The sequence below is a fragment of the Cnephaeus nilssonii genome (assembly GCF_951640355.1).
Source record: "Cnephaeus nilssonii genome assembly, chromosome: 1".
In the NCBI taxonomy this organism is placed as follows: Eukaryota; Metazoa; Chordata; class Mammalia; order Chiroptera; family Vespertilionidae; genus Cnephaeus; species Cnephaeus nilssonii.
The window spans coordinates 39639537-39666568 of NC_137072.1; the positions used below are offsets into that span (position 1 = coordinate 39639537).

At 42.7% G+C, this 27032-nt stretch overlaps 1 protein-coding gene across 1 annotated transcript; it reads right to left on the reverse strand.

Annotated features, from left to right (window-relative positions):
- Positions 1-2527: 2527 nt before the first annotated feature.
- Positions 2528-26647, reverse strand: GTPBP4 (GTP binding protein 4). Its single transcript, XM_079784491.1, has 17 exons — positions 26536-26647; positions 25356-25526; positions 21698-21801; positions 21481-21617; positions 20822-20922; positions 19289-19381; positions 18491-18682; positions 16208-16273; positions 13909-13998; positions 12964-13074; positions 11112-11189; positions 10730-10781; positions 10114-10214; positions 8138-8335; positions 6888-6953; positions 4619-4762; positions 2528-3703 (listed from the first exon to the last, which is right to left on the reverse strand). Exons 1-17 carry the CDS (start codon positions 26581-26583, stop codon positions 3551-3553), a joined length of 1905 nt encoding a protein of 634 aa, XP_079640617.1. The 5' UTR covers positions 26584-26647; the 3' UTR covers positions 2528-3550.
- Positions 26648-27032: the final 385 nt, after the last annotated feature.

Genomic DNA, 27032 nt, shown 5'->3' on the forward strand with positions numbered 1-27032 from the left:
CCATCACACCTCTGCTGCTGCCACTGCCAGCTGCGCAAGGCTCGGCCGGCCCTGGTTACCTGAGCCTCGGGTGGCCTTGGGTGGCTGGGTAGCTGCCATCTGAGGCTTGCCTGTGCCTTGGGCCGGCCCTGGGCGGCTGGGGGACTCCGGAGGCAGGTGCGCGGAGCGGCCGGGCCTGCCTGGGGGTAGGCCAGGCCATGCCCCATGCCTGCCACCCGGTGGGGCTGAGGGGACTGGGCGTCACCATCTTTGAGGGCATGGCAGCCAATTAGCATATTCCCTCCTATTGGCTGTGGGCACTGCCATCTTTGAGGGCGGGGCAGTCAATTAACGTATTCCCTCCTTGTTCGCTGTGGGCGCCGCCATCTTTGCGACGGCATGAGGGTCAATTAGCAATTCTCTCTTTATTAGATAGGAAGATGGAATACTAATCAACCAAAAGATGAAATACTGCCATTGCAACAACATGGATGGATCTTGAGAATATCAAATAAGTCAGTCAAGAACCTTATTTCACTCATGTGGAATATAAAACTGAAAGCAACAAATGAATAAACAGAAAACCAAAAATTCATACAGACAACAGTATGGTGATTATCAGAGGAAAAGGGGAGTGGAAAATAGTAAAGGGAGTCAGATACATGATAATGGAATGTTTGACTTTGGGTGGTAAAATGAAATATACAGATGATGTATTTTAGAATTGTATACTTGAAACCTACATAATTTTATTAACTATTGTCACCCCAGTAAGTTTAAATAAGAAGATAGCTTTTAAATTCTTTGTCTAAGGGATCGTTTCCGTTTTGGCCATATTTTCCTCTTTATTTGTATGCCTTCTTGGTTTTTTTTGGTTGTTGAAAACTGGGGCCTTAATGGGTTGCTCAGTTGGTTAGAGCGTTGTCCCAACACACCAAGGTTGTGGGTTGGATCCCCAGTCAGGGCACATACAAGCAACCAATGAATGCATAAATAAGTGGAACAACAAATTGATGTCTCTCTCATCTCTCTCCCTTCCTCTAAAATCAATAAACAAAATAAAAACCAAACAAACCTGGGTATTTGATTCATATAATGTGCTAATTCTATAAATCAGATTATCTCCCTTTACCTGGGTGGCTGAATTTTGTTTTTTGTTGTAGGGTATCTGTGCCAGCATGAGGTAAAAAATTTAGATCGTGCCCTAGCTGGGTGGCTCAGTTGACTGGAGCATCGTCTCATAAACTAAAAGGCTGTGGGTTTGATTCCTGGTCAGAGCACATGCCTGACTGGCAGGGTTGATCTGTCCGGGAGCGTGTGGGAGGCAACCTATGGATTTTTCTCCCTCACATCAATGTTTTTCTCCCCCTCTCTAAAATCAACAAACCAACAAAAAATAAAATCAATAAACATGTCCTCGGGTGAGGATAAAAAAAAAAACCCTTAAGGTCTTCTCAGTTCTAAGTATGTCTTTCCCTGGGCATGGGTGCTTTCTAAATGCCCCTGAACATGAAGTTGGTCTTTAAAATCTTAATTCTTAAATCTCTGGTCCCCTGAAAAAGGTGGTGGTGGTGGTGGGGGGGGGAATGCAAAGGGGAAAAAAACGCACTGAGCCTTTAAATTTCCCGAATCCAATTCAGCTTATGGGAACTGAGCGTCAACCTCTGCTATCAGAAGCAGCCATCAGCAATCAAAACACAGAATCCCAATGTGTGGAGGACAAAGTCCTGGGCAACCCACTCCCATACACAAAAACAGGGCTGGGAGTGGGTGGTATGAAATACTAACCCGTAAAGGCTAAAACTGACCAAAATTAACTGACCTACTGGCCAAGACTTTCCCTAAAAGAGGTTAGGCATCAGAGACTCTAGAGTTCCAAGCTAGTTACATCAGACAAGTTCTGCTGGTGCCACTTAAATCTAGAACAAAGGAATTCCTGGTGCTTCCTACTTGACATCTTCCCTATCACTGGAGGATGAGGCTCTCTCTCTCTCTCTCTTTTTAAAATACATTTTTATTGATTTCAGAGAGGAAGGGAGAGGGAGAGATAGAAACATTAAAACTTGTGACTGACATACTTTCTGTCCAGAAGACAAAACAGGCTGGGCGCTTAACGTGTTAGTAATGAGAATCATTGACTGGCCGCCTCCACACCCCCTACTGGGGATCAAGCCTGCAACCCTGGCATGTGCCTTTGACCAGAATCGAACTCAGGACCCTTCAATCCACAGACAGACACTCTATACTGAGCCAAAAAAACTGAAAACAGATCCCTCCCCAGGAGGTGCTTTTGTGGTAGTACTGGAGTGTTTGTTATAATTAAAGTGTGATTTTCGGCCATGAACTACTGAAACAGGACATGCCTACATTTAATAGCTCTTTACGCCACAAAAAAAGTATTTTGCTTAAAAAAAAAAAAAAAAAGGTCTTTACCCTCACTTCTTTTGGCAAAATTGACAATAACTTGTAACTAAACCCTACACACACACACACACACACACACACACACACACACAAAGAAAGTAAAAGAAAATACAAACCAACAAAATAATAAAAACTAAAAGAAGTTTATTTTGGATAAAATAATGAAGACAGATTACAATGGCACATTGTACAAAAAGACTAGAAAATAATTTAGTGCTGGCATACGACAAACCCACAACCTGTATCTGCAAAGCAGGACTGGCAGCCTTCTGCCCATGGCCACAAGTGGAGAGGTTTTCTTAGCAAGGAAGGACTATTTATATGCAGGGAACCAAACCAAAGTTCCGTCTTGCTGAAGAGAAGACTTTTTTTTCTGCATCAAAAACAACAGTCACACCAATAAATCTTCCCAGTTCTGCAAATCTGATGCAATCAAAAGTCCATTAAAAGCAGAAACCAGCCCTAGCCGGTTTGGCTCAGTGGATAGAGCATCAGCCTGCGGACTGAAGGGTCCCAGGTTCGATTCCAGTCAAGGGCACATGCCCGGGTTGCGGGCTCGATCCCCAGTAGGGGGCATGCAGGAGGCAGCTGATCAATGATTCTCTTATTGATGTTTCTCTCTCCCTCTCCCTTCCTCTCTGAAATCAATAAAAATACATATTAAAAAAAACACACACACAAAAAAAACCAGAAACCAGTCTACTCAAAGTATTTGCAATATTAGGCAGTGATAAAAATTTCTCACACCTGTATTGTTAAGGGTTAACCATAATTTTTTTAAAAAATATATTTTATTGATTTTTTACAGAGAGGAAGGGAGAGGGATAGAGAGCTAGAAACATCGATGAGAGAGAAACATCGACCAGCTGCCTCCTGCACACCCCCTACCGGGGATGTGCCTGCAACCAATGTATATGCCCTTGACCGGAATCGAACCAGGGACCTTTCAGTCCGCAGACCGACGCTCTATCCTCTGAGCCAAACCGGTTTCGGCAAGGGTTAACCATAATTTTGAAGAAAAAAGGTGCTTTAGTTATTTCATTGTTATTTATAGTTTATAGATCATGACTGCAATTTTCTGAAACCATACCATATCAAACGAGAAACAAACAACAGTCCTGCCAAACTGCTTCAGCTGAGAAGGACACTATCTCCTGTCCTTTTTACCAGCTTTCCTCTTCCCAGAGAGTAAGTGCTTGGGCTTCATATCAAACACATGCCTGTCTGCCTCCCCTTTCTTCCCCAAGCGATTCATCTTCTTCTGAGCATTCTTCATCATAGTCTTGGCTTTCTTCACCATCTAAAGAGGAGAAAACATAAAACACATTAGGTGCTCACTGAAGACCAAATATCCATATGCATTTTCATGAATGCTTAATAGCCTGTCTTTACAATGTAGGTGTGCTCAGTACTGGAAAACCCAGGTAAGCCCCACTCACTGCTATTTTGAACCCACTGCAGTACCTGCAGGAACTCAACCAACACCTGCATGTGAAGGCAGGAGGAAAATTATAGCCAGACAAGTTTTGTACCTACAAGGAGCAAATATATTTAGTGTGGAAGATTAGAGTGTCTCTATTATAACTCCCTCTTGGACAAACAAGAAAACTCAGATTAGGACCCATGAAATTATACTACTCACACTTGACTAACAAGTGGCAAGACTGTTATTAAAATCAGATTTCTAGATGGAGATGGAAACCTCAGGTTTCCATGAAGTCGACTGCTTGCCCATTTATACAGACTTTCTCCTTTACCTGAGTTTTCAAAATGCCGAAACTAAGAATTTTGGGGTTTATTTAATAAAATCAAGTTTCAGCAAGAGACAATGTACATCCAAAGTGTCTTTCCCAAAGGACTGAACAAAAAGCTCGGTTGGGTCCCAGCATGACTCACTGTGGGTGAGGCCCCAGGCCTCCAGGGGCCATTTCCTAGAACACCCTTAAACGGCTGGGGCCTAAGCTCAGACCACCTGGTGCCATATGACATCATGCTTCTGTTCACCACAAGAGAATGGTGTTCTGTGGGCAAAGCTCCAGGGACACCCAATTGAACAGGCCCATGCATGGCTCTTGGGGTACAGCAAAACAGCTAACCCCCACCTGCATTCCCTGCTCCAAAGGACAGCTGAGGGATGGGGAGGTTTTGCCTTGGACGTTCAGGTAGCCAAAAGCAGAGGCCACCATGTTATTAATTGCACATGACAGAGACTAACCTTGACGTCCCGAAGACCAGACACATCACGTGGAGTTCGAGAACAACTGCGACTCCGGGCAAGAGATGTGGGCGGGACAGAGTCTTCCCGCTTCCTTTTCCTAGTGACACTCCGAGACCTTCTGGCTTGGACTGCATAATGGGCCTGAAAAGCACAAAGACCACACTTCAGGATCCTAGCCTGGCTTTCAGGCTTAGGGACAAACATGAAATCACTCCAACAAGGGCAGAGGGCACTCAGGAGCTTTTATCAAAGCCATTATCAAATAAACTAAAAAGAGATCTTTAAAATACACAAAGTTAATTTCACATTATTTGTCAAATATTCTTTTTCATGGTTACAAAGCTAATTTTACTCCATTAAAAAAAAAATTAGAGTTGCCCATTCATCCATGTTTTCCTTTAACCTAGCTCAGCATCACAATCTGAATCTTAGACAGAGTTTTATCTTCTTTATTCCTCCATTTTGGATTAAGCCTGTCAACACTGTGACAAACATCAGAAAGCTCAGCCTTAGGGTTCAGCAAAACCATGCAGATGGCCACCGACGGGTTGTCTTTAGCCCCTCCAGTTGTCAGCCCTGCTCCCGCTGGCAGTGGGTGAACACCCTGCTCACCCTCCCCACTTGTCTGGATCTAAGGATAATTCAGCTCCCTCCAAAGGTAGATAAGCAGTAAGTCCAACACTTAATAAGCCCCCAAAAGTCAGGAGCTACATATGCACATTAAACTATAACTCCACGTGAGCAGGGTGTTCTCACTCATTGCTGATGAAAATCCAAATCAGCCAAACCCTTTTGGAAAGGAACTTCAACAAACACTACCCTTTAATTTCATTACTCCACCCCTGGGAATGTGTTGTGAGAAAATAATCCAGAATATGGGAAAGTTCTTTTATACAAAGATGCATATAACCCAGGATAACTCACTAAGCAAAAAACATTGGAATTCCAACAGGTACCTGAAATGCCCTCTAGTCGTTAAGATTTCAGAACACAGCTCTAGATGATTTGCAGCCTAAGTTCCCCTCCCGTTGAGAGACTCAATAGCACCTATGGTTATTTTATAACTGAAGCTAATCAAAGCACCAGATAAAGACTTTAGTCAACAAAATTAAAAGTTCCGGTAAAAAAAAAACTGTGTAAACTGTGTAGGACGGACAACATTAGTTTGTACTAACATTTCCAATTTATATTTTTCGCTGACACAAATCTTGTTTTTATTGTGCATTTTTTACACATCAGCTTTCATTCTTTGAGGCAACAGCAAATGAATTTTTAAACTGCAAGCAATCAAAAAGGCTTAAAATGAAGAGACTATTTATTACCCTAAAAGAAAGTGCCCGTTGCACAATGAAAAGTAGATGCAGCGTGTAGCATGTGGGTATAAACAGATTTCAAAGAAAGAAACAGAAAGATTAAAGTTCTCTGCATAAACACTGGATAAAAAGGCATGCACCACATGGTAGCCTAGTTCATTTTTGTGCACTGTAACCACAATTGTTTTCTTTCTAGTTTTAGGAACTTTCCAAGTTTTATAAATGAAAACACAAATATAATAAAACATCAATAAAAGAAAAAAAGGTAAATAAAAAGCCTCTAGGGTGGCTACGCACACCTGACATTAACTAAACTGGACACCAGAATGACATCCAGGGAAGCCTTCCATCCACCCACAAGGATGAGTTCTAATTGCAGAGGATGGTATTGGCAAGTCTTCTTCCTAAATTCTTCTCAAATGGGAAAAGCAAGAACTGACTCTGGCAACACCATCCTGTACCAACAGGATGAGCCAAATGCCCAACCTGTTCCCCAAAAGGGAATAGACAATAGTGTGACTAACGCTGTGTCTGTCCTCAACCAACCACTTCCAACCAAAATGTCAGGCTAGTGAAGCTCCTCAACAGAAAATTTGCAGGTTCTAATTTCTTTCTTTTTTTTTGAAAGTAGTAAGGAATTTTATTGTCAAAACAAGTAAGAGATACAAGCTTAACAGAAGACACAAATAAGTTAATTGTTCTCATCCTTTGAGACTCCAGGGTCTCTCTGTGAAAGGCTCAGCCTAGCTCCCTATGTAGCCACGACCCCTCCAAAGCAAGAACAGCAGAGATCTGAGACAGTGTTCAGGACAAGGATCAAACACGTCCACAGTAAGGAGATCTAATTTCTTTTCTAGTGAACTCTGTGACCCTACAGGTTTCTGAGTCCCTGGTTTTATAGCACAAAGCTGTAACCAACTATGAAGTATCTGAGACCATCTCTGCACACTCACATTGTCATTATCATCCATGTTAACACCAAGACTGCGCATCTCATTCTCCAAGACTTTCCGCTGAACCTGAAAAGAGGGGAAAAAATATTTCTTTTAAGCAAAATCAGTTTGATGAAATGTTAAAAAAAAATTGAGGAGAAAATGTGCCTTTTATAACTGATCTGTGATACACCTCTTATAAATTATATCTTTTACTTAGGCTCATGCTGATGTTTGTGGACAGCTCATTAAATCCCATGAAAACTAACATTTCCTGGGCACTTGCCATGTGTAGAACAGTGTACACTTTATCCCTGGATTCTGCACAATTCTGCAGGGGATTCCTGTGTGCATATGAGGTCATGAAGGCAGGTCATGTGACACACACCTCCAGCCAGTGTCCCTGCAGCACCACTGGTGGATACAGTGATGTCTGCATCTGCCAAGAAGCACTCACTTGCTATAACATGAAAACAGTGCCGAGCACAGGAATATCCGCAAGGTTAGTGCACTGTTGTCATTTTCCTTCCTGTCCCACTAAACTTTAACTGCCCTGCACATCTTCTCTTTCTTTGGGGAGCTGCCCCCACCTTTTCTTTTTTTAAATATATTTTATTGATTTTTTACAGAGAGGAAGAGAGAGGGATAGAGAGTTAGAAACATCGATGAGAGAGAAACATCGATCAGCTGCCTCTTGCACACCCCCTACTGGGGATGTGCCCGAAACCAAGGTACATGCCCTTGACCGGAATCGAACCTGGGACCTTTCAGTCCGCAGGCTGATGCTCTATCCACTGAGCCAAACCGGTTTCGGCTGCCCCCACCTTTTCTATCATGCCCTGTGGTTTGGAGACGACCCACAGGATCTAACCTCACCTGCCACCCTGACGAGAACTGAGTAGAGAAAGATGGCTACAGAGATGGAGCTGAGAGCTGGAAAGAACCCCAACCTCACTGACCCACTCGAGCTTGAACTAACAGGTCACAGGAGCCAATAAATAGCCCTCAGATTTATGTTAGGTTTCTGTAAATTGCAAGAGTCCTGACTAAATTATGATCTTATGAACTTTGAAAATCACTAAGAAAGGCATAATAATCAGAAATAAAAGATCAAGACTCAACTAACCTTGAAAGTTCATACATACCAACAACAACAAAAAAAGCATGTTATTACTATACACAGGTGAGAATGTTTTATCTAGCAATGACTATATGAGAATCCAGTATGGAAAGAAATGGGTCACACCTCCTTGAGGAGACACAAAACTTGCCTTCTTAGCAGTTCGTGGCATTCTGGGACCCTGTGTGTCCTTCTCTTTGGATTGCAGAATTTTCAACTTCCTTTTTTCTCTGATTTCTTTTGCCAACTGTCGGATTTCCACCATTTCTTCATCTTCACTTTCTGAATCACTGTCATATTCTCCGGCAGCTGTTCTTAGCTCTTCTTCTTTTTCTAATTCTTCCAATTTCTTTGAAAAGGGTCATAAACAAAATCAACATTGAAAAACTCAATTAAGTATAGAAACCTTTCTATGGGAATTAGGTTTCCCCTAAGCCTTTCAGTGTGCAATGGACACCAGGGTTGTCTCATGTGGGCCTCATACACATGTCAGTCAGAGCTGACCTACTAGCAAAGATTACGGGAAGAAAATGAAGACTGCACAAATGCTGAGCTGACAACATATTAATTGCTCGGTGCCAGATCTTTTTCTCCTTTAAAAACAATGAGTGTACACAGCAAGGTTAAAAATGTGCAGACAGACAGCACCTCCCTCAATCCCCTCTCTCCCAACAGACACATGGAAGAACCTCCGTTCCTGAAGAACTTAAATCATTCGTCTGCACTGATCTTGTACTATAGTGTCCATTTATCCATCCTAATGTCATCCCCAAGCACAACCTCACAGGCTGTACTGTTAAGATTTTTAAATGCATGTACATATATCATAGCCAAATAAGTAAACTCACAGGAATCCAGCAGTCATATGTGCCTACATCACTATTTATGTGACAGTGTGGGGGCAGAGACTAGAACAGCATGGCCAGACTAAACACAGGCCACCCAGAATCCACACTGAGGACAATGGGTGCTGTGCAATGAGAAATGAAAGCAAGAGGCACAATGGAAGTTTAGAGGAGAGCGACATGACTTCTTGTGTGTGTAAGTACGGACAACAGAATATGAAGGGGAAGAGCTGGGAAAACAGACTAGTTAAAGCCAAGGCAGCAAGGATGAACATCAGACAACAGAGAACAGTACTAGTCAGAAGTGGAAAAAAGCAGAAAATATGAAGGGGGCTTATGTTAGGGTTCATTCCCTTGATACCTGAAGACTGAAAGTATAAATTAAGGGCACCATTTAGGAACTGAGGAGAAGAAAGTGGGGAAATGTAGACAGCAAATATTCATAAAGCTTTATTTTTCAAAAAGCCTGACTGACAAAAGACAGGATAGGAACTAAAGGAGGACCCAGGACTTTGGCTTTTTTAAAAAAATATTTTTTATTGATTTTTTACAGAGAGGAAGGGAGAGGGATAGAGTTAGAAACATCGATGAGAGAGAAACATCGATGAGCTGCCTCCTGCATACTCCCTACTGGGGATGTGCCCGCAACCAAGGTACATGCCCTTGACCGGAATCGAACCTGGGACCCTTCAGTCCGAAGGCCGACGCTCTATCCACTGAGTCAAACCGGTTAGGGCAGGACTTTGGCTTTTTAAAGATGACAGAAATTTGCAGGCACTCATGTGCTAAGAAAAAGCAAACAAGGAGGGGAATGAACAGGAGGCATATATTGGTGATGGAGCAAAACTCTGGAGAAGACAAGGAACCAGGCCTGAGAACCAGGGGTGCTACAACCAAAAGTACCTGCCAATGAGAAGCACCTGGGCACTCACACCCACGGCTGCTCTACCTTCTTCACAAAGGCAGGCTACCTGCTATGCTGGGCCAAGGGAAGCAGAGCAGGAGCTGAGAAGGGAAAAGGCCTCAGCGGGAAGAGGATGAATGGCCCTGCAAATGGGCAGAGCGCTGGAGTCTCCAGGACACTGGTAGGAGCAAGCTGTGGGTGACTGGGGACAGGGAGGCTCATGGGTGTAGAAGGAATGATGGCAACAGGTGCAGGTGAGCCCAAAGTTGTGCTTGAGTCAGAGACCATTACACCATGAGACCAGCTAAAAGTTGTGTTTGCATTTTTTTGTGGTTGTATTAAAAAGAATAAAAATGTGATTTAACAAGTGATACAAACCTGCATGATGTCAGGATCAATGTAATCAGCTACATTATGGCCTTCCCAGATCTCAGGTATCTTATCATACTTTTCAGATGAATTCATTATGTCCCAGTACTCTAGAGTTAAAAAAATTACATTTACAGTAATTTTTAATATCTCCAACTACCACGTGCCCAAAATAAGTTATAACTTACGCAAGTCATTCCCCTCTCTAAAGACAACAGTGTTTGTATTCAACACTATGTAAGCAAAGCCACCTGCTTATTAAAGATTCACCCCCAAACATTTCCCAAGGTCTATCAGTACCTCAGGATGAAGTGACCATAAAGGAAAACAAAAATAAAACACGTACGATATACTCAAAGGAAAAAGGCATGAATAACAGATAACTGACAATATCAACCTGGCTCACATTAACCTATGAAAGTTACAAAACTAATCTCTCATCCTTAAATGACAGAAAACTATCAGAAAGGAAGAAATCTCAGAGCCCTGCCAGCACAAAACCTTTCATGTTTAAGAAATCAACAAAATGTTGAAGATTTGTGCTCATTAAAGCCCTTTCACACTTTTCTGAAACACTTTACACAAAACTGGCATTTTAAAATAATTAGTACATGCAGGCCCTTACTTTGAAGATCCAAAATATAATCATCTCCCAGTTCCAGTTCAATATCTCGTTCCTGCAATTTTAAAAAACACACAATTATGATCAGTTCTATTTGACCCTTCAGGTCCAGAATAGCTGAGCCCCTCCTCCTTGTTCCTGTGAAATAACCTCCTCTCCAACCTAAGGATTAATCCTTTACACACCTGGCACTCAGCTCCTACATCCAGTAGGACAGCTGTTGTGCCACATACAAGAGGGTGGGAACCTGTGTAGGGTTTCACAGCCATGTTCTCAGAGTGTAATGGTGCTATTGGCCTGTTCATGCTCTAAGTCTCCATCCCTCATTGCAAAGCCTTTCTGCTCATCCTCACAAGTACACCCAGAAAGGTTAACAGTGACCTACCCTCTTCCTTTGAGACTCCACAATCTCCATTCTCTTCCTGCGTGCCACCACTCCTTCTGGGATGAAAGGGGGTCTCTCCTAAGAAGATATTATGGGAAATATTTATGTAAAACACCTTGCTGAACGGGAAAGAAACACACAAATGAAAAACTATGAGTAAATTCTCCATCTGCAAAAAATACATAAAACCACACCCAGCCAATTAAAAACCAACAGATGATTCATGGGGAGAGGGGAGGGTGTAAGGCCAGTTTGGACATGTTAGCCAAGAGGACTAAGAGCCAATTCTAAAGTTTATTTAGAAAAAATAAACATTAAGGTTACCAAGAACAATTATGAACAAAGGAAGCAACACGAGAAATAAAGCACATCATGAACAAAAGAAATTTAGATATAAACATGAGATAAATGACTAGCTACTGTAAAGCAGAGCTGGATAACAACCTCCACCTGCTTCCTAACAAAATAAATTCAAAACTAAGTGAAGACTTTTATTCAAAACAGGTAAAATTAAAAATAAATTAAACCATCAAAGTATAGAATAAGAACTATTTTTGGAATGGGTGGTGGGCATTGATATGCATGACATCAAACCAAGCAACCACAGAGAAAATATTAATATATGCTAATAGCATAAATATGTATACTTTCTCTTAGATTAAAAAGGAAATCATCCAGCCTACATGTGTGGCTCAGTCATTGAGTATCAAACCATGAACCAGGTCAGGGCTTGATTCCTGGTCAGGGCACATGCCCGGGGTTGTGGGCTCAATCCCCAGTAGGGGGCATGCAGGAGGCAGTCAATCAATTCTTTTTATCCATGATGTTTCTTTCTCTCCCTCTCCCTTCCTCTCTCTGAAATCAATAAAAATATGTATTTTAAAAAATCCTCCAATGACAAAATTAAAAGAACAAAAACGTTTTATAGTACAAAACCCTTTTAAAGTACATAACTGTCTAACCACTAAGCTGTACACCCAAAACTAATACAACATAATACTGAATGTTAACTGTAATTTAAAAAATTAAAAATATATATATACCAGTCTAATTACCTTAATATAAAAATTAAAAATCAATGAGTAAAATATAAGTGACGTGAAGAACTGAAAAGGCCAAGAAGCCCATCAAAAATGCTCACCTGCACTAATCATTAAAGAAATACATCACAATAGAACCATCCCTTAAAAAATTGTAGTAAAATCAATATACAAGATTATATGTATTTCAGGTGTACACCATCATAATTTGATACTTACATACATGACACAGTCACATCACTGTCCAGCCAGTTAGCAGCCATATCTTTAACCAGTTGTAATCCACTAGACTAACAGATGTCAACAACAAAGGTGCAAGGAACCATCAGCACTATATATACACATAAGGTATTTTGGAGGACGATATTTTCAATGCCATACCTTAAAATCTCTACAGATAGATTTGCAAATTAAAAAAACAACACTATATATAAAGATGTGCACTTAAGCACTGTCTACTAGCAATTAATGAAAAACTTAAAGAACACAAAATTTGCGTTTAAAAAAATTTTTTAAAAAAATATGCTTTTATACCAAAAAAATTTCTGGAAAGATAAACAAGACAGAGTTAACATTAATAGGCCTGGTGGAATGAGAAGCAGGTTTTAATTTGGCACCTCACTCTCATTTTTTGTCTTTTTCAATATATGTGGAAGGATTTAGCCTGAGTGAGAACTCCGGTCCGCTCACGACATCCATTTATGCACATATGTGCAACTGCATCTGTGGCCCCCTGGACGAAGCACGTGGCATGTCCAGTGTCAGTAACACCGTAATTCCATCTCAAGGTGTCTCTGGAAGAGCAACCTTACCTTATCATCTCTTTTGTTTGGCATAGCCAAATGCAATCTGTTCAGCACCTCATTGACTTTATTTCCTTTCATTTTGGTTTCAACTCGATGAGCCAAGAGCCTGTCACAAGCCTAAGAAAGTGTGAAAACAAGACACGAAAGTCACAAAGCATCCTGCAGCAGCCTCCAGAGACTATGTATGTTCCAACGTTTGGAACTGGCTAAGCACTTCTGCTCAGTAGTGACATCTGGTGGCTATGTCCCCAGGACCACATTAAGGTCCAGTTCTTCCCCTGGGGTAGACCCTACTCTCCAGGATGGAGGCTCCTCTTTTTCCCTTTCTAGACCAGTCCCAATCTGAGGCAGAACCCGGAGGCGGCAGCACCACCACACAGCTGGCCCCGAGTAACCCCGCAGCCCTTTCTGGGACCTTCTTCCACTAACAGCGACTCTGTGCTAACCAGACAGCTCCCTAACTTGATCCACATCCCCCGCTCAGGACTCTAACTAAAGCATCTGAGCCCGAATAAAATCAACAGTATCAGAGTTGCCCTTTTTATTTCAGGTAAAAATAACAAAATAAGAATGTTAGAATCATGTGAAATCTAACCAGAAGTGCTTCCTTAAGCTGTTCCCACTTTTACTATTTTTTCCTTCTACTTCTGAACAGGTTCCATGGAAGTACTTTTCAGAACAGCTCCCATGGAAATATTGGCAGGTTGAGAGAAACAGCAGGCAGTGGACAAAGTTAAAACTACTGGAGCGGGGAGTGAAAGCATCTCCCAAAGCCCCACTTTTGTTGGGGTGGGTGGGACCAGGGCTTCAGTGATGGCGCCGGCATTCATGCCTTCTGCCTAAGCCACCACAAGCACTCACCTGGAAAGAAAACTTTCCCCATGACTGACTTTTCTCAAACAAGAGAAAGACAGCAAAGTGCTCGAACCCTGCCTACGAGGAAGCACTGACCTCTGTTTTCACTTTGATAACCCCTTCCTCCGTCAGGGTGCTGGTCTCTATCACAGGAAATCCTTCAGCCTGCAAATCTATAAATATTTTCTGGGAATATAAAGGAAAAACAAGAGACATGTTATTTCCAAGTCCCCATGACCAAATCTTACTGTTCCTCAGCTGGGTGTTATAAATGCTGCTTAGCACAACACCTATGGTTTGTTCTAACTCTTTTGAAGGACATCCCCCGAAAAGTTATTTATTTTTCCCTACTTTATTCTGTAATTAAGAAAATACAAATTACTAGGAGGACCAAACCAGACTACAGCAAGCAAACCAGAGGCTTTCTAGAATATTCTGTGAGATCTTACCTTCCAAAAAGAAACTTGGCAAGATCAAGGGTTTTTTTTTTAGAATGTTTTCCAAGTTTTTAAAAAAATCCTCACAAGAGGATATATTTATTATTCTAGAGAGGGAGGAAGGCAGAGATAAGATAGAGATAAACATCGACTGGTTGTCTCCCATACGCACCTAGATATATGCCCTGACTGGGAATCTAACCAGCAACCTTTTTTGGTGTACGGGACGACACTCCAACCAACTGAGCCACCCACCTGGGGCTCAAAGCTATTTTTAGTAAAAAAATATTTAACCTCCACAGCCTAAGAGAATTTCTTAGAAAACAACACAAAAATGTTTACGCATCTAGCTCCTTATAAACCACCAAGATGCTAAGCGAAAATACCTCGTTTGTGTGCCCTTCCCCCATACACAATTTCATTCAGAAACAGTCAACCAATCCAGCGACCCTTAGCTTCGTGTGAATAAGACCTGCTTCCCCACTGGAAAGAGCAGTGTTCTGAGGAATACCAGGGTCAGAGAGCCAGACTCACTACTGACTAGCGTGTGACCTGAGTAAGACACTCTGCATCTGCCTAAGTATGTGGACAAAGCGTCCATCACACAGTAACCTACACTGTTGTTGAGGAGTCAGAGCACTGATGAGGTAGTGTTATCCAGACAGTTAGCATCGCAATAGTGCCCGTGTCACCTACTTCTCGATTTCACTAAATCTTCCCAACCATATCACTGGTGTAAAACCAATGGTGCCACTGTTACTTCAGAGAGGTGGCCTCACACGTCAGGGCTGCTAGGTGGTGAGGCTGAACTCAAGCGTGTGTAACATCAGAGCCTGAGCATCTGCTATAAGGTTTACTCCCAACCTTCCCGGTGTCCCCAACTTTCCCTACTTCTCCACCCTTCAGTGCTTTTAGACAGAAAAACTGAGATTATTCAATAGGTACATGGGTCCTTTAAAAAAATAAGTGAATTATCTGGTGGCATGTTTATAATAGTACTAGTATAATTAGCAATTTAAAGAATACACCACAGTTCCCCAAGGAAACCAGCATGACTGAAACTCTAATTCTCACCAAGCATTAAACGTCCACATGACACAAGGGACACTGGGAAGAGAGCAGCATGCCCCTTCCTTGAGACCCACTCAACGGAGCATGCTCCAGGACATGTGACCAGCTGCAGTCATCATTCTACTGCAGTAGCTCCCAAACCTCGAGTGTGCACCCATCACCAGGGGGCTGTTCAAGCCCAAGCCTGCTGGGTGCCCCGTTTCTGATTTCAGAGGCCTTGCATTCAGAACATATTACCACGGGAAAGTAACGTTGGCTAATGGTCACGGTCACGACCTGAGAACCATTATACTAGTGCAAAGCTTCTCACAGCGCCTGTCCTGAAAGATGCTACTAAAGAGGGCTGCAGGGTTCAGTCTGACAAACCCAAGGCTCACATTCTGTCTCTTGGAAAACTTCAGCAGACACTACAGATTCCGGTCCTACAGTGTCAGATGCTCATTTTCCTTCATTCACTCAGTTTCCAAACTCACTTCATTACAGACTCCATGCAGCAGACACATAGGTAACACTATGAAACCTCTGCTACCTAGAAACGTACTCTGCGAAGTGCTGCTCCTGTGCACCTGCTGCCGAGGCCTGAGCTACATTTCCCTGGTGTAGAACAGTCCCTTCCTATGTAAGCACATCTTCAGAGGTTAAATGTACCGACTGATTGCACACATGGATGCTTCCACAGCCTCTAATAGAGCAGCCATCAGGAAATTTCAGGTTTAGTTGCTAGTAAGAGGTTTATATAATGTCATGTTGACTGGACTACCAAGGATACTATCTCAACTGTAAAATCAAAAACCAGACCAGCATTGCTGTAATTCTTTCTAAACTCTGGCAATCTAAGATGAGATTGAGAATTGGTAAGAAATATTAAAAGCATAAGGGTGACTTACCTGGTCATCTTCTGGAAGCTCCGCTATTCTCTTTACATCACATTTGTTTGCTACAACTATAAGAGGCTAGAGCGGGAAGAGAAATAACAAGGTGATTATCACCTTTATACTGCAGGTCATCAATGTGGTACTGGTCATCACACTCACCTTGTTTATTTGGGGTTTTTTGCTCTTTATTTAAAAACATAACCAGATGCATCTTGGTAGTTTATATTCTCTGGTTGTCATTTAGTCTCAAAATAAACATTGGGAGCATATGCTCAGCAACAGTTTATTGAAGCCGTAACATTTACAGGATTCTCAAATGGGTAAAATATACAATCTGTCATAAAAATTATAAATGATGCGAGGCAGAATAATACATTTTTAATACTGGTACAATGGCAATAGCAGCTTTACAACTATTTATCTATAGGATTTCTATAACATTTTTAATAAACCTTTATTCCACAAAAATGACTAAATCATTTAAATTAAAACTGATATAGTACACAATGGTTTAATATTCGAAACATAATGAATGCCTCATAAAATATTTTGTACAAATGCTCAACTACTTTATTTTCAGTGATAATTTCCTTTATTCACACATAAACGTAGCTAACAGGTTAAAAAAAAACTTTTACTGGATGCATAGGTTTCTTAACTATTATCGGTTGAATTTTTATCCATACATGTGCTATAAACATAAATGTGGATCTCATGAAAACAAAACAGTACCCCCAGGTCTGCTTTCCAGTCTGGTGACTTTCACAACACTATTTGGCATCTCAAAGCACTATTTATCTGTGGAAATACAGGCATTTCTGGGAAATGCTAAAGTATCTTTTTAGCCTAAGCCAACCAGGGGATATTTCAAGGATGTCATCCATGTAGCTGCTTCCTCTCAGGCTAAAAAGTACAGGGAAGATGTGAAACCCCTGGGTTCCTATCCATGAAGAACTGCTCTCCTTATTTCTGGAACTGCAGTGGAGGTTTCAGCACCTCAGCTCATCCTGCACCTTCAGTCACACTCACCTAATGAGTGTCCCTTCCTCCAGGATACTTAGAACATTAGTGATGGGATCCTTGACAAAGCTATAATCGTGTCCACTATTAAGTACACGTAACTGACAAACTGGGGGCTCCCAGAAATACCTGGCAACTTTGTAGAAGACTAACTGATAGGGTCACCAAATAAAAATACAGAATGCCCAGTTAAATTTGAATTTCAGGTAAATGAAATTTTTTTTTTTTGTTAGTCCTCACCTGAGGATATTTTTTCCATTGATTTTTTAGAGAGTGGGAGAGAGGGAGGGATTGGGAAAGAGAAACATGGATGTGAGAGACACATCAATGGGTTACCTCCAACACACACCCCTACTGGGGCCGGGGATCAAACCTGCAACCAGTGCCCATGACCAGAAATTGAACCCATGACCTTTCGGTGCATGGGTCAACGCTCTAACCACTGACCCACACAGGCCAAGGCTGAATTTTTTTTTAAGTATACATATGTCCCATGCAATATTTGGGACATAATTATACTGAAAAAATTATGTGTTATTTACCTAAAATTCAAATTTGATTGGTATCACATATTTATATTTTCTAAATCTGGCAACCCTAGATTGGCAGGAAAGAACAAAAATCGAGTTAGGTGTGCATTTACTGTTATTGAATCAGGCTACTGAGGACAGAGTATCAGGTCTCATAGTGAACCTGCTATGGACCTCAAAGAATCCTTTGCAGGGCACTGCAGAAAATGCAAGGTTCAGGTTGAAGTCTTCATGAAATTTACATTTAGCTGTATGAATGTGGACAACTGACATAAAAATAATGAATATCTCAGACTTCAGTGAGCCAGATATAACTACCTACCTAAGATGATAGAGATGATACAGTCTAATTTTTAAGGTCACATTGGACCCTTTGCTTCCAAACCTTTTGAAAAATAGCTTGGTTTAGATGATGTTCTTACCTCTTAACTGTTTACGATGAACATAAATAAAATCTAGAGGGTTTTTTATTGATCAAGTTTGTAGCACTAAATGGATGCATGAGCTTTACAGGCTGAAATACTTTTCATTACCTGAGAATACCCAAGATGAATGGAACTAGGTTATTGTCTTAAGGTCGTAAGTGCACCTACAGAGTACAAATTAGAGTGATCTAGTTAAATGTGAACAACCTCTCCTACCTAAATTGGGTAATTCCAGGATAAACATCACTTTGGAGATTGTATTTTCTGTTGTGTTCTTTTATTGATCGTGCAAACTAGAAAATATCCAAATACCCACTCACCTTGTTGACAAAGAGAGGCCTGATGTTCTGGAAGAGCTCCAGCTGCGCCTGCAGCCCGTGCCCACACTGCTCAGACAAGTCCATCACGTACAGCACTGCGGCACGCAGATGGGCCAGAGCCGTGATGGCCTGCATTTCAATTGTGTTCCGATCCTCCAAAGGGTGGTCCAAAATCCCCGGGGTATCTACAACCTAACCGTCAAACTCGTCACTCCAAAGCACACTGCTCACAAAGCACACTGTCCAGCACATCCTACAGGTCACTGACAACACTAGTTAATGAAACGTAGGTCTCCCAACTGATCATGATAAAATAAAGCAGTAAGGGGAAAATAGGGGATGGAGGGACCTGCATAGCTCATTTAGGAACTAGCAATGACCTTGAGAGAATGCCTCTCTGCTATTAGTGACATCATAAAACAGAACTGGAATAACTGGCTAACATGCCCATGTGGGAGGAACTACTTAATCATTGATAAAGTCAAATTCAACTGTGTAAATACACGGCTTCACGCTTTTAAATTAGTAAATGCCATTTCTAATAACAGGGTCAGAAACAGTGACAAGGAGACTTTCCTCAGCAGCACCATTGTTAACATAATGCAGAAGCCTCCTGGTAGAGAAATGAGGGCACTCCAGGCAACCCTAAGAGTCTACTTCCCACCTCCTCATTCTCCCCACCTCTAAAAAGTGCACTAAATAATAAGACACTTTGATCCCCTGTGCTGTAGGGATCAAAATCATTCCATTAACAAAACCACCAGGACATCTGTTCCGTTTAAAGATAAGAGCTCTTACCTGCCAGCGCAGATACTTATAATCCATGTGTCCAACAAACAGAGATTTGGTGGTAAATGCATAAGGCTGGACATCCACATCTGCTCTTGTCACCTGAAACCAATCATAGTGTCCTACACTTTATTTCCTCTCACACAGTGTAAAAGTACCCCAGATATGTTACCAAGACTGTGACGGCAGGAGGAAAAAAGCTCAAGTGAGACCTCCATGGTTAACTGCTGAGGACAAGAGCTACTGTGCTTTGACAGGTGACGGTCTCCACTTCCTCACCACTGCCCACGTAGAGAGAAGAGCCTGAATCACGGATAAGGGATGCGAGGCAGGCCCAGCCGGAGGAGGACACCCACCAGTTTTTCCTTGCTTGCCCCGGCCCCTGCCATGTCCAGAACAACTTTCTTTAACGAAGAAAACATTCCACATCTGCAATGTCCATATGGGGCCTGCTAGCCACACACTACCCATGAACTCCTGAAATGTGGTCAAGCACAACTGAGAAACTAATTTTATTATTTAAATAAAAAGATATATTTTTAATTGATCTCAGAGAGAGGGAGAGGGAGAGAAGAGAAACATCGAACAGCTGCCTCTAGCACTCACCCCAATTGGGGAGGGAACCCTCAACCTGGTATGCGCCATGATTGGGAATCAAACCCACCACCTTTTATTGTACAAGTCAACGCTCCAACCGAGCTAAACTTGCCAGGGCTATTGTTTAATTTTAATTATTTAAGTGGTCCCGTCTTTGCCCCACAGAACTGGCCTTCGAGTGTTGGAGACATAGCTAGGACACTGCAGAGAATCGGCTTGTCACTATGTCGGCACAACTTGTGGACAAAATCTGTAAGTCTTAAAGGCAAAGGTGTTCTTGGAAACAAATAGCCACATGGATGTATCTGAATGTAACAATTGTTTATTGGCACATGAGCTGTTGCTGCTTATGAAATGACATTTTAATAGCTGTTTCTGCTCTGCTCAGGTCCCTCAAAGTCAGGTAAATTACCCTGAAGTACCAAGTTACTTACATAAATAGTGCCCTTGAGCCTTAAATAATAAACTCACTCAAATAAGAATGACTCAGTACTCCCCACTACATGGACACAATAGTTTATGTGAAAGCTGGCATAGCAACTAAGGGGACAGTACCCGAGAAATACTTTCAGAGACTGGAAGTCCCATTCAGCAAGTGCAGCCTGCCACCGTGAACAGCAGGCCCACTGGCACCACTGTTCCCAGAACATGCCAACACATGTCCTGAGAGAGGCTCTTGTGTGTTAACAAAAACGTACTTTAACATCTCAAACCTCTTAAAAATTTGTAGGAAGCACAAAAGAATAAAAAAATGGTTTCTGTAACCGCAGTATAAATCTAGGATCAGACAAACTTAATCCTCCCTTCAAGGACACAATGTTTTAAACCCAGGGTAATACCAACTAAAGGACTAACTAGCCGTCCTCCATCCCATGCAGTCAGAACATGGCAGCCCGTTGGCCTCCGGTCCTTAGTCACCTGAGTAATTATCAGAGACAAACCAACCTTATTAATGAAGCTGGACTTGCCGACATTCGGGTACCCACATAGAAGCAGGGTCCTTGTGTTCGGGTCAATAGTTGGCAGACGGGAAAGGTGCTGACGCACTGTGTGAAGTTCAAATTAAATGTCAAGTAGCAGTTTGATGCTATCATGTTACAAAAAAAAAAGCATTTTAAAAAAAAATGAAAACGTAAATAATACATAAAACTAGGAATCAGGGGACTCTCTTCCTCGTCTCCACGTGGGAGTCCTGGGAGTCCGTTCTGTGGGACTCTTTTCTCCCTCCCCATGTGGGAGTCTGTACTTGTTCTTCAATAAATCTCCACCTTTGCTATACAAACAAACAAAAACAAACTAGGAAACACTTTATTTTCCTACATATTTTTGGTATTTCCCATGATTTACAATATACATGTCTTATCTACTAAATATGAGAAACGTAAGTTTTCTTAAAAGTGCTATTAACTTGTAAGTATTGTAAGTGCTAGTTACTTTTTCAATAACTGGCCTGTCAGAATTTCTTATAGGATAGACTAGGAAAAATAATTTGGCCCTGTCATCTCTAAAATAAAATAAAACATTTCAAAAATAAGTTTTTGACAAGGATCAAGTACCTTAATAGAATGCACTCAAAACTATTTTTGCTTATGTATGATGAGTACCTTGTTCCAAATACTCCAAACTCTGTTTCTGTCTTTTGATAATAGTGCACATTCGCCCCAGGGCGGCACGCTTCAGCTGCTTGCAACGGTAGAGGGAGTCTCCATATTTCATAAGCCGCACATAATCTTTAGCAACACTTAAAGAAATAAAAAGACACACATAAGTTATTTTCACTTTTGACAATTTAAAAGATAATATATTAGGAAAATACCTTACTTGTCCACTAAATTCTTGGCAATATTTATTTGTCCCAGAGCCAACTTGTAATGATCTTTATCATAGAGAATGTTCATCAAATCAGCATAAAATGGATGGATATCCTGTAACAACAACAAAAAAAAAGCAAAGCAGTTTGATATAAGTTCCTCATCCCTATTGTACATAATACTTGAAGAATAATTTCCTAGGGAAATACATCATACCTTTCCCTCTCTTCCCTCACCCGTAGCCTCTCTCCCCAGATCTCCCTCCTGGCTAACGTTTGTCCGGTTCTCTGAGACAGCAGAAGTTACAGGGAAGTAAGTCTGGCCGTCACCTCTGCCCAGCCACAGACCTTCATCCCACTCCTATAGAACTGTTCTTGGATCCAACCAAGGCCTGGTCCATCCATGCACTGGACCCTGCCCCTTACAATTCAAGAACTGAGCTCCAGATAGTATTCCCTCTCCACCTGGCCATTCCCTTCAGCCTGTAAACATATTATTTCTCCCCCTAAATTTTAAGTTTTAAAACTCCCTTGCTCCCCTCTCCCCTTCCCAATCCTTCCTTTCCTTTGCTCCCCCTTCTTGGCAAATGTCAAGAAGAGAGGTACTGAGTCTTTTCTTTCTCCCCATTCCCACAACCCAAACTAGTCAGGACTGTCTCTACCAGGCCGTCAAAGCAGCTCATCACCACCAGTGATATCCAGTTCTCCTTTATCTCACCAGATGCTTTCCCACACTTCCTGATGCGTTTATTCATCTGGTCTCCAGGATCTTCTCTTTCACTGGCTACTTCTCCAACCCCCTTGCTGGCTCGAGCTCCCACCCCAATGCTAACCACTCGCACTCCCCAAAGCATTCTTCTCACACTCATTTCCTAGGTGACCTTCCATAGGTTCTCACACATCTACATTTTCACAAGTCATATCTGGCCATCTCCAGGCCAGACTGCTCATGAGCTTCAGACTGCTCGGCATTTCTGCTTGAACATCTTACCCACATCTCACAGTTAACATGTACAAACTGTTCTCCTTCTCAAACCAGTGTCCCTCCCGGTCTTGGTGAAGGGCAACTCCACTGTCCAAGGTGCTATGGCCCACACCTACTCCATGAGCAAATCCATTAGCTCTTCCTTCAAAGGATACCCCGAAGCCAACCACTTCTCAACTCCTTCACCACCATGTCCTCCAAGTCACTGCGCTGACCTGAGTGGCCTCCTACCTGAAAAGGCCAGTCATCCTCTAAGAGATGAGCCAGAACATGGCCAGTCCCAGGCTCAGCTCCAAAGGCTTCCCTCCTTAGTCCTACACAAGTCGCCTCGCCCCACCATTACCTCTCTGACCCACCTCCCGGTACTCTCCTCCATCTCCTGGGTCCACCTGTTCCTGGAAGACACCACACTCTGAACCTCAGGGCCTTGGCACTTGCTTTCCCCAGGGAGCCAGACAGCTAAGCACCTCACTTCCTTCAGGTCCCTTACAACCTCCCTGCTGGGGCACTCCCTACTCTCCTTATTTATCTGACACACCATGTATTTTCACATTTACTGAATTTCCCCCCACTAGACGAAGTTGGGGACTTCTTTTATAAAGGCTGTATTCCTAATGTCTAGAACAGTACCCAAGAACCAGCAATCATTCGATGAATGGTAATTTACGCTAACCCTCTACCCTGAAACTGTTCTCAGATAACTAACTCTAGTTTTAAACACACACACACACACACAAATACAATGTTCATAAATTTGAACCTCTAATGAATAAAAACTGATGCCATAAAAGATAAAACTTTTTGCAAACCACAGAAATCTGATACTAATTAGACCAAAGTATTCTGTTCGTTCAAAGCAGGTATTTCCTAATATTAAATTAGTTTACAATAATCTCATCCTTATGTGTCTGTTTGTTTTTCAATTTTGAGAGCACTTTTTTAAAGCTGGGGACAGTAAAACAAGGAAAGACTTAGGATAGGAGAGCGCCTAGGAGAGGCTTCTTTGGAGACAGGTTCAGGGGGTTAGCTCGGGACAAGCTGGCACTGCCCATTGCTCCCGTGGCTGCAAGTCTTGTGGGGTTCCTTAGAGGTTAGGATGCACACCTGAGAGGGAAGAAGGGGAAGCCTCTCTTTCTCAAGAAATAATTACTTATTCAAAAGCATCTATTGAAAGACATGTGTCACTCCTCTAGCAGAAACCTCTAAATTTTATTTTAAACATTTCTGTATTTTTTTAAAATATTTTTATTGATTTCAGAGAGGAAGGGAGAAGGAAAGAGAGATAGAAACACCAATGATGAGAGAATCATTGATCACTGCACGCCCCCACTGGGGATTGAGCCCACAACCTGGGCATGTGCCCTTGACTGGATCGAACCCGGGACCCTTCAGTCCACAGGCCAATGCTCTATCCACTGAGCCAAACCAGCTAGGGCTTTTTTAAAAATATATATATTTTATTGATTTTTTACAGAGAGGAAGAGAGAGGGATAGAGAGTTAGAAACATCGATGAGAGAAACATCGATCAGCTGCCTCTTACACACCCCCTACTGGGGATGTGCCCGCAACCAAGGTACATGCCCTTGACCGGAATTGAACCTGGGACCCTTGAGTCCGCAGGCCGACGCTCTATCCACTGAGCCAAACTGGTTTCAGCCATTTCTGTATTTTTAAAACAAACCATCATTACCTTCTTTTTTTGTTAATCCTCACCACAGGATAGGGTGATTTTTTAGAGTAGAAGGGCGGAGTAGAGACAGAGAGAAACATTGATGTGAGAAAGACCCAGCGATTGGTTGCCTCCTGCATGCGCCCTGACTGGGGCCCGGGATGGAGCCTGCAACCAAGGTACATGCCCTTGACAGGAATCAAACCCGTGACCCTTCAGTCTGCAGGCCGATGCTCTAATCACTGAGCCAAACTGACTAGGATTATCAATATCTTTTTATTTCATTTCTTATATCATTATCTTTTTAAATATAAAGACTATTTTAGGACAGTGGCAAATTTACACCATCTCACATAACCTTGCTACCATGTGATCCTACAAGAGGACTTCTTAAGCAGTGTTGCTTTACCTTTCTACAACTAAATAAACAGGCAAACTGCACTATGCAGAAGAATGAAGAAAGAGTTCAACTTTTGTGACTTAATGAAAAATCACAGATCCCCTGAGCAATTTCTTACCACTAGTGAAAAAAAGCCAGAGCTGAACTGACCATCACTGGCTGATGAACCAATAAGATCACAAACAGTGGGAGACCTCAGGGCACGGACCCAACTTGAGGCCAGGAAAAAGAGCCTTGGAAACAGGCAGGAGAGGAACCCAGACCAGCTGGTGAGCTGCTAGAACTCTGGGCTTCCAGATTCAGTCACAGCTTTCAGAGACCCTGGGATGGACCCTGCCAGCTTCGAAGTTACACAGCCTGGAAACAGCTCTGGGCCCTCTCAGATGGGGTTTGGTTGGCAGAAAGTAAAATTATTAAGAAATTTAAAAACAAAAAACAAATAACAAACCATGTTCTGTTCCCAACTTTGCCACTCACTCACTGAGTAAACTTAGACAACTCAATTATTTTCTGTTTCCTTCATAATCTGTCAGGTGAGTAGACCAAACTGGTTAAAACCCACTACCCCAAAGCTAACATTTACATAAGCATCGGTGGCCTCTAGAGTCACTTACATCCAATTTGGGGAAATCCATTATAATCTGTGAGAGTCTGTCATGGTAATTCTGTTGAGTAAATTTGACTTTTCTCATGTAAAAATGTCTAATGCGATGAATTTGGTAATGTTTATGAATGACCGTTGGAGTCTTCCGTTGCGTCTTCGATAATGTCAGGTCAATAAAGTCCTGCAATTAAATAAAATAAGAGTTACACCAAATGCACCTACTTTTCATCCACTTTATTGAAACCTTCTTAAAAGACTAATATCTAATAATAGTACATATTTTAAACGACACCTTTTCTAACTAAATCTTTTATATACAACTTTGTTCATCTTTATAGTTTCTGGCCTTTAAAAAAAAAAAAACACTTAGCAAATGGCTGCTGAAATAAATCTTTTATCTTAATTCCCAAACACCTAAAAACCTTTGAAACTTAAGTAGTCAGACAACTCAAGCAAAAATCAGAAGGAAAAATAAACACCCACAGTATTAAAAAAAAAACCACAAAAACAACCCTACAACTTTAAACGTACATAAAATGTTGGGTAAAACGAAAATCCACTGTGTATAATTTCCTAGGACTTGTTAAAGGTGACCAAGGACATTGAAGATTTTTGCGTGAATTCCCCAGCTGACAGGTGCCTGCGGCACCAGCAGGGAGGGATACAGATGTCAGATTCCAGGTCGCTACTCCCGCCTCCACCTGCCACCTGTGTGAATCCTCGGGGGCCCAGTTCTAAAGTTCCCTGCTTCCAAAAGCTTTCCGCCTCCGCCCCTCCTCTCGGGAAAGGACCCCTCCTCTCGGAGGAGGACCCAAATGTCTGAGGGAGGACCCCCTCACCTCTTAGGGGGGCGTGTGTGGAACCCTAATGTCTGAGGAAAAATCCCAACTCCTGGGGAAGGACCTCTCCCCTCTGTAGAGGACTCAAACGTCTGAAGAAAAACCCTCCCCTCTGGGAAAAGACTCCAGTCACTGAGGAAGGAATCCCTCGTCGCTGTAGAGGACTATAAGGTCTGAGAAAGGAAACCACCCTTTTTTTTGGGGGGGGGGGGGGCGGGCCTAACCCGGGGGACCCCTAATTTCGAGGATGCGGCCTGGGTAGCGGGGCCCGGCGGAGGAGCGCTGCAGGCCCGGGCCCTCCGGCGACCCGCCGAGGAAAAAGGCGAGAACGGAAGGTCCCGGTACGCTTACCTTGGCGGACGGCACCACCGTGATCTTCTTGAAGTTGTAGTGCGCCATGTCGGCGGTCGGCCACGAGGGAAGCCGGCCGACACACGCAGCTGAGGCGGAGGAAGGGGGCGGGACTTCCGTGGACGACAGAGGCGGGACTTCTGCCGACCGCGCGTCACTTCCGGGCGTTCCCTGCATCTCCCTTGCACAGACCTCGGGTCCCACAGCGCCCCCTCCCGGCCGGAGGTCCCTGGCAGGGGAGTCACAGGCCCGGGTGGGCTAGGGGCGCGTTGGGGACTGAGGATCCCGGGAATGGAGCGGCCCGGAGGTTCAGATCCTGCGGAATAAAAGGAAGGGTCCTGACAGGCTGACCTTGGGATCTGGTGTCTCCGCCATCCAGGGGTCTCCGGAAACTCAGGGGCCCGGGGATTCTGGGGAATCTTGGCGTCTGGAGGGTCTCGGGTGGGCCTTGGGATCCGGGAGTCTCGGGGGGTCTTGGGGTCTCGGGGTTCCTGGTA

Coding starts and splice junctions, on each gene's coding strand:
- GTPBP4 (XM_079784491.1), bottom strand. CDS start 26,583: ATGGCGCACTACAACTTCAAGAAGATCACGGTGGTGCCGTCCGCCAAG. Junction 6,954..8,137: donor TGCCACGAACTGCTAAGAAG/GCAAGTTTTGTG, acceptor CCCTCTTTTCAG/GTTCAGCGGAAAGTCTTGGA. Junction 4,763..6,887: donor ACATGGATGATAATGACAAT/GTGAGTGTGCAG, acceptor TGTGCTTTTCAG/GCCCATTATGCAGTCCAAGC.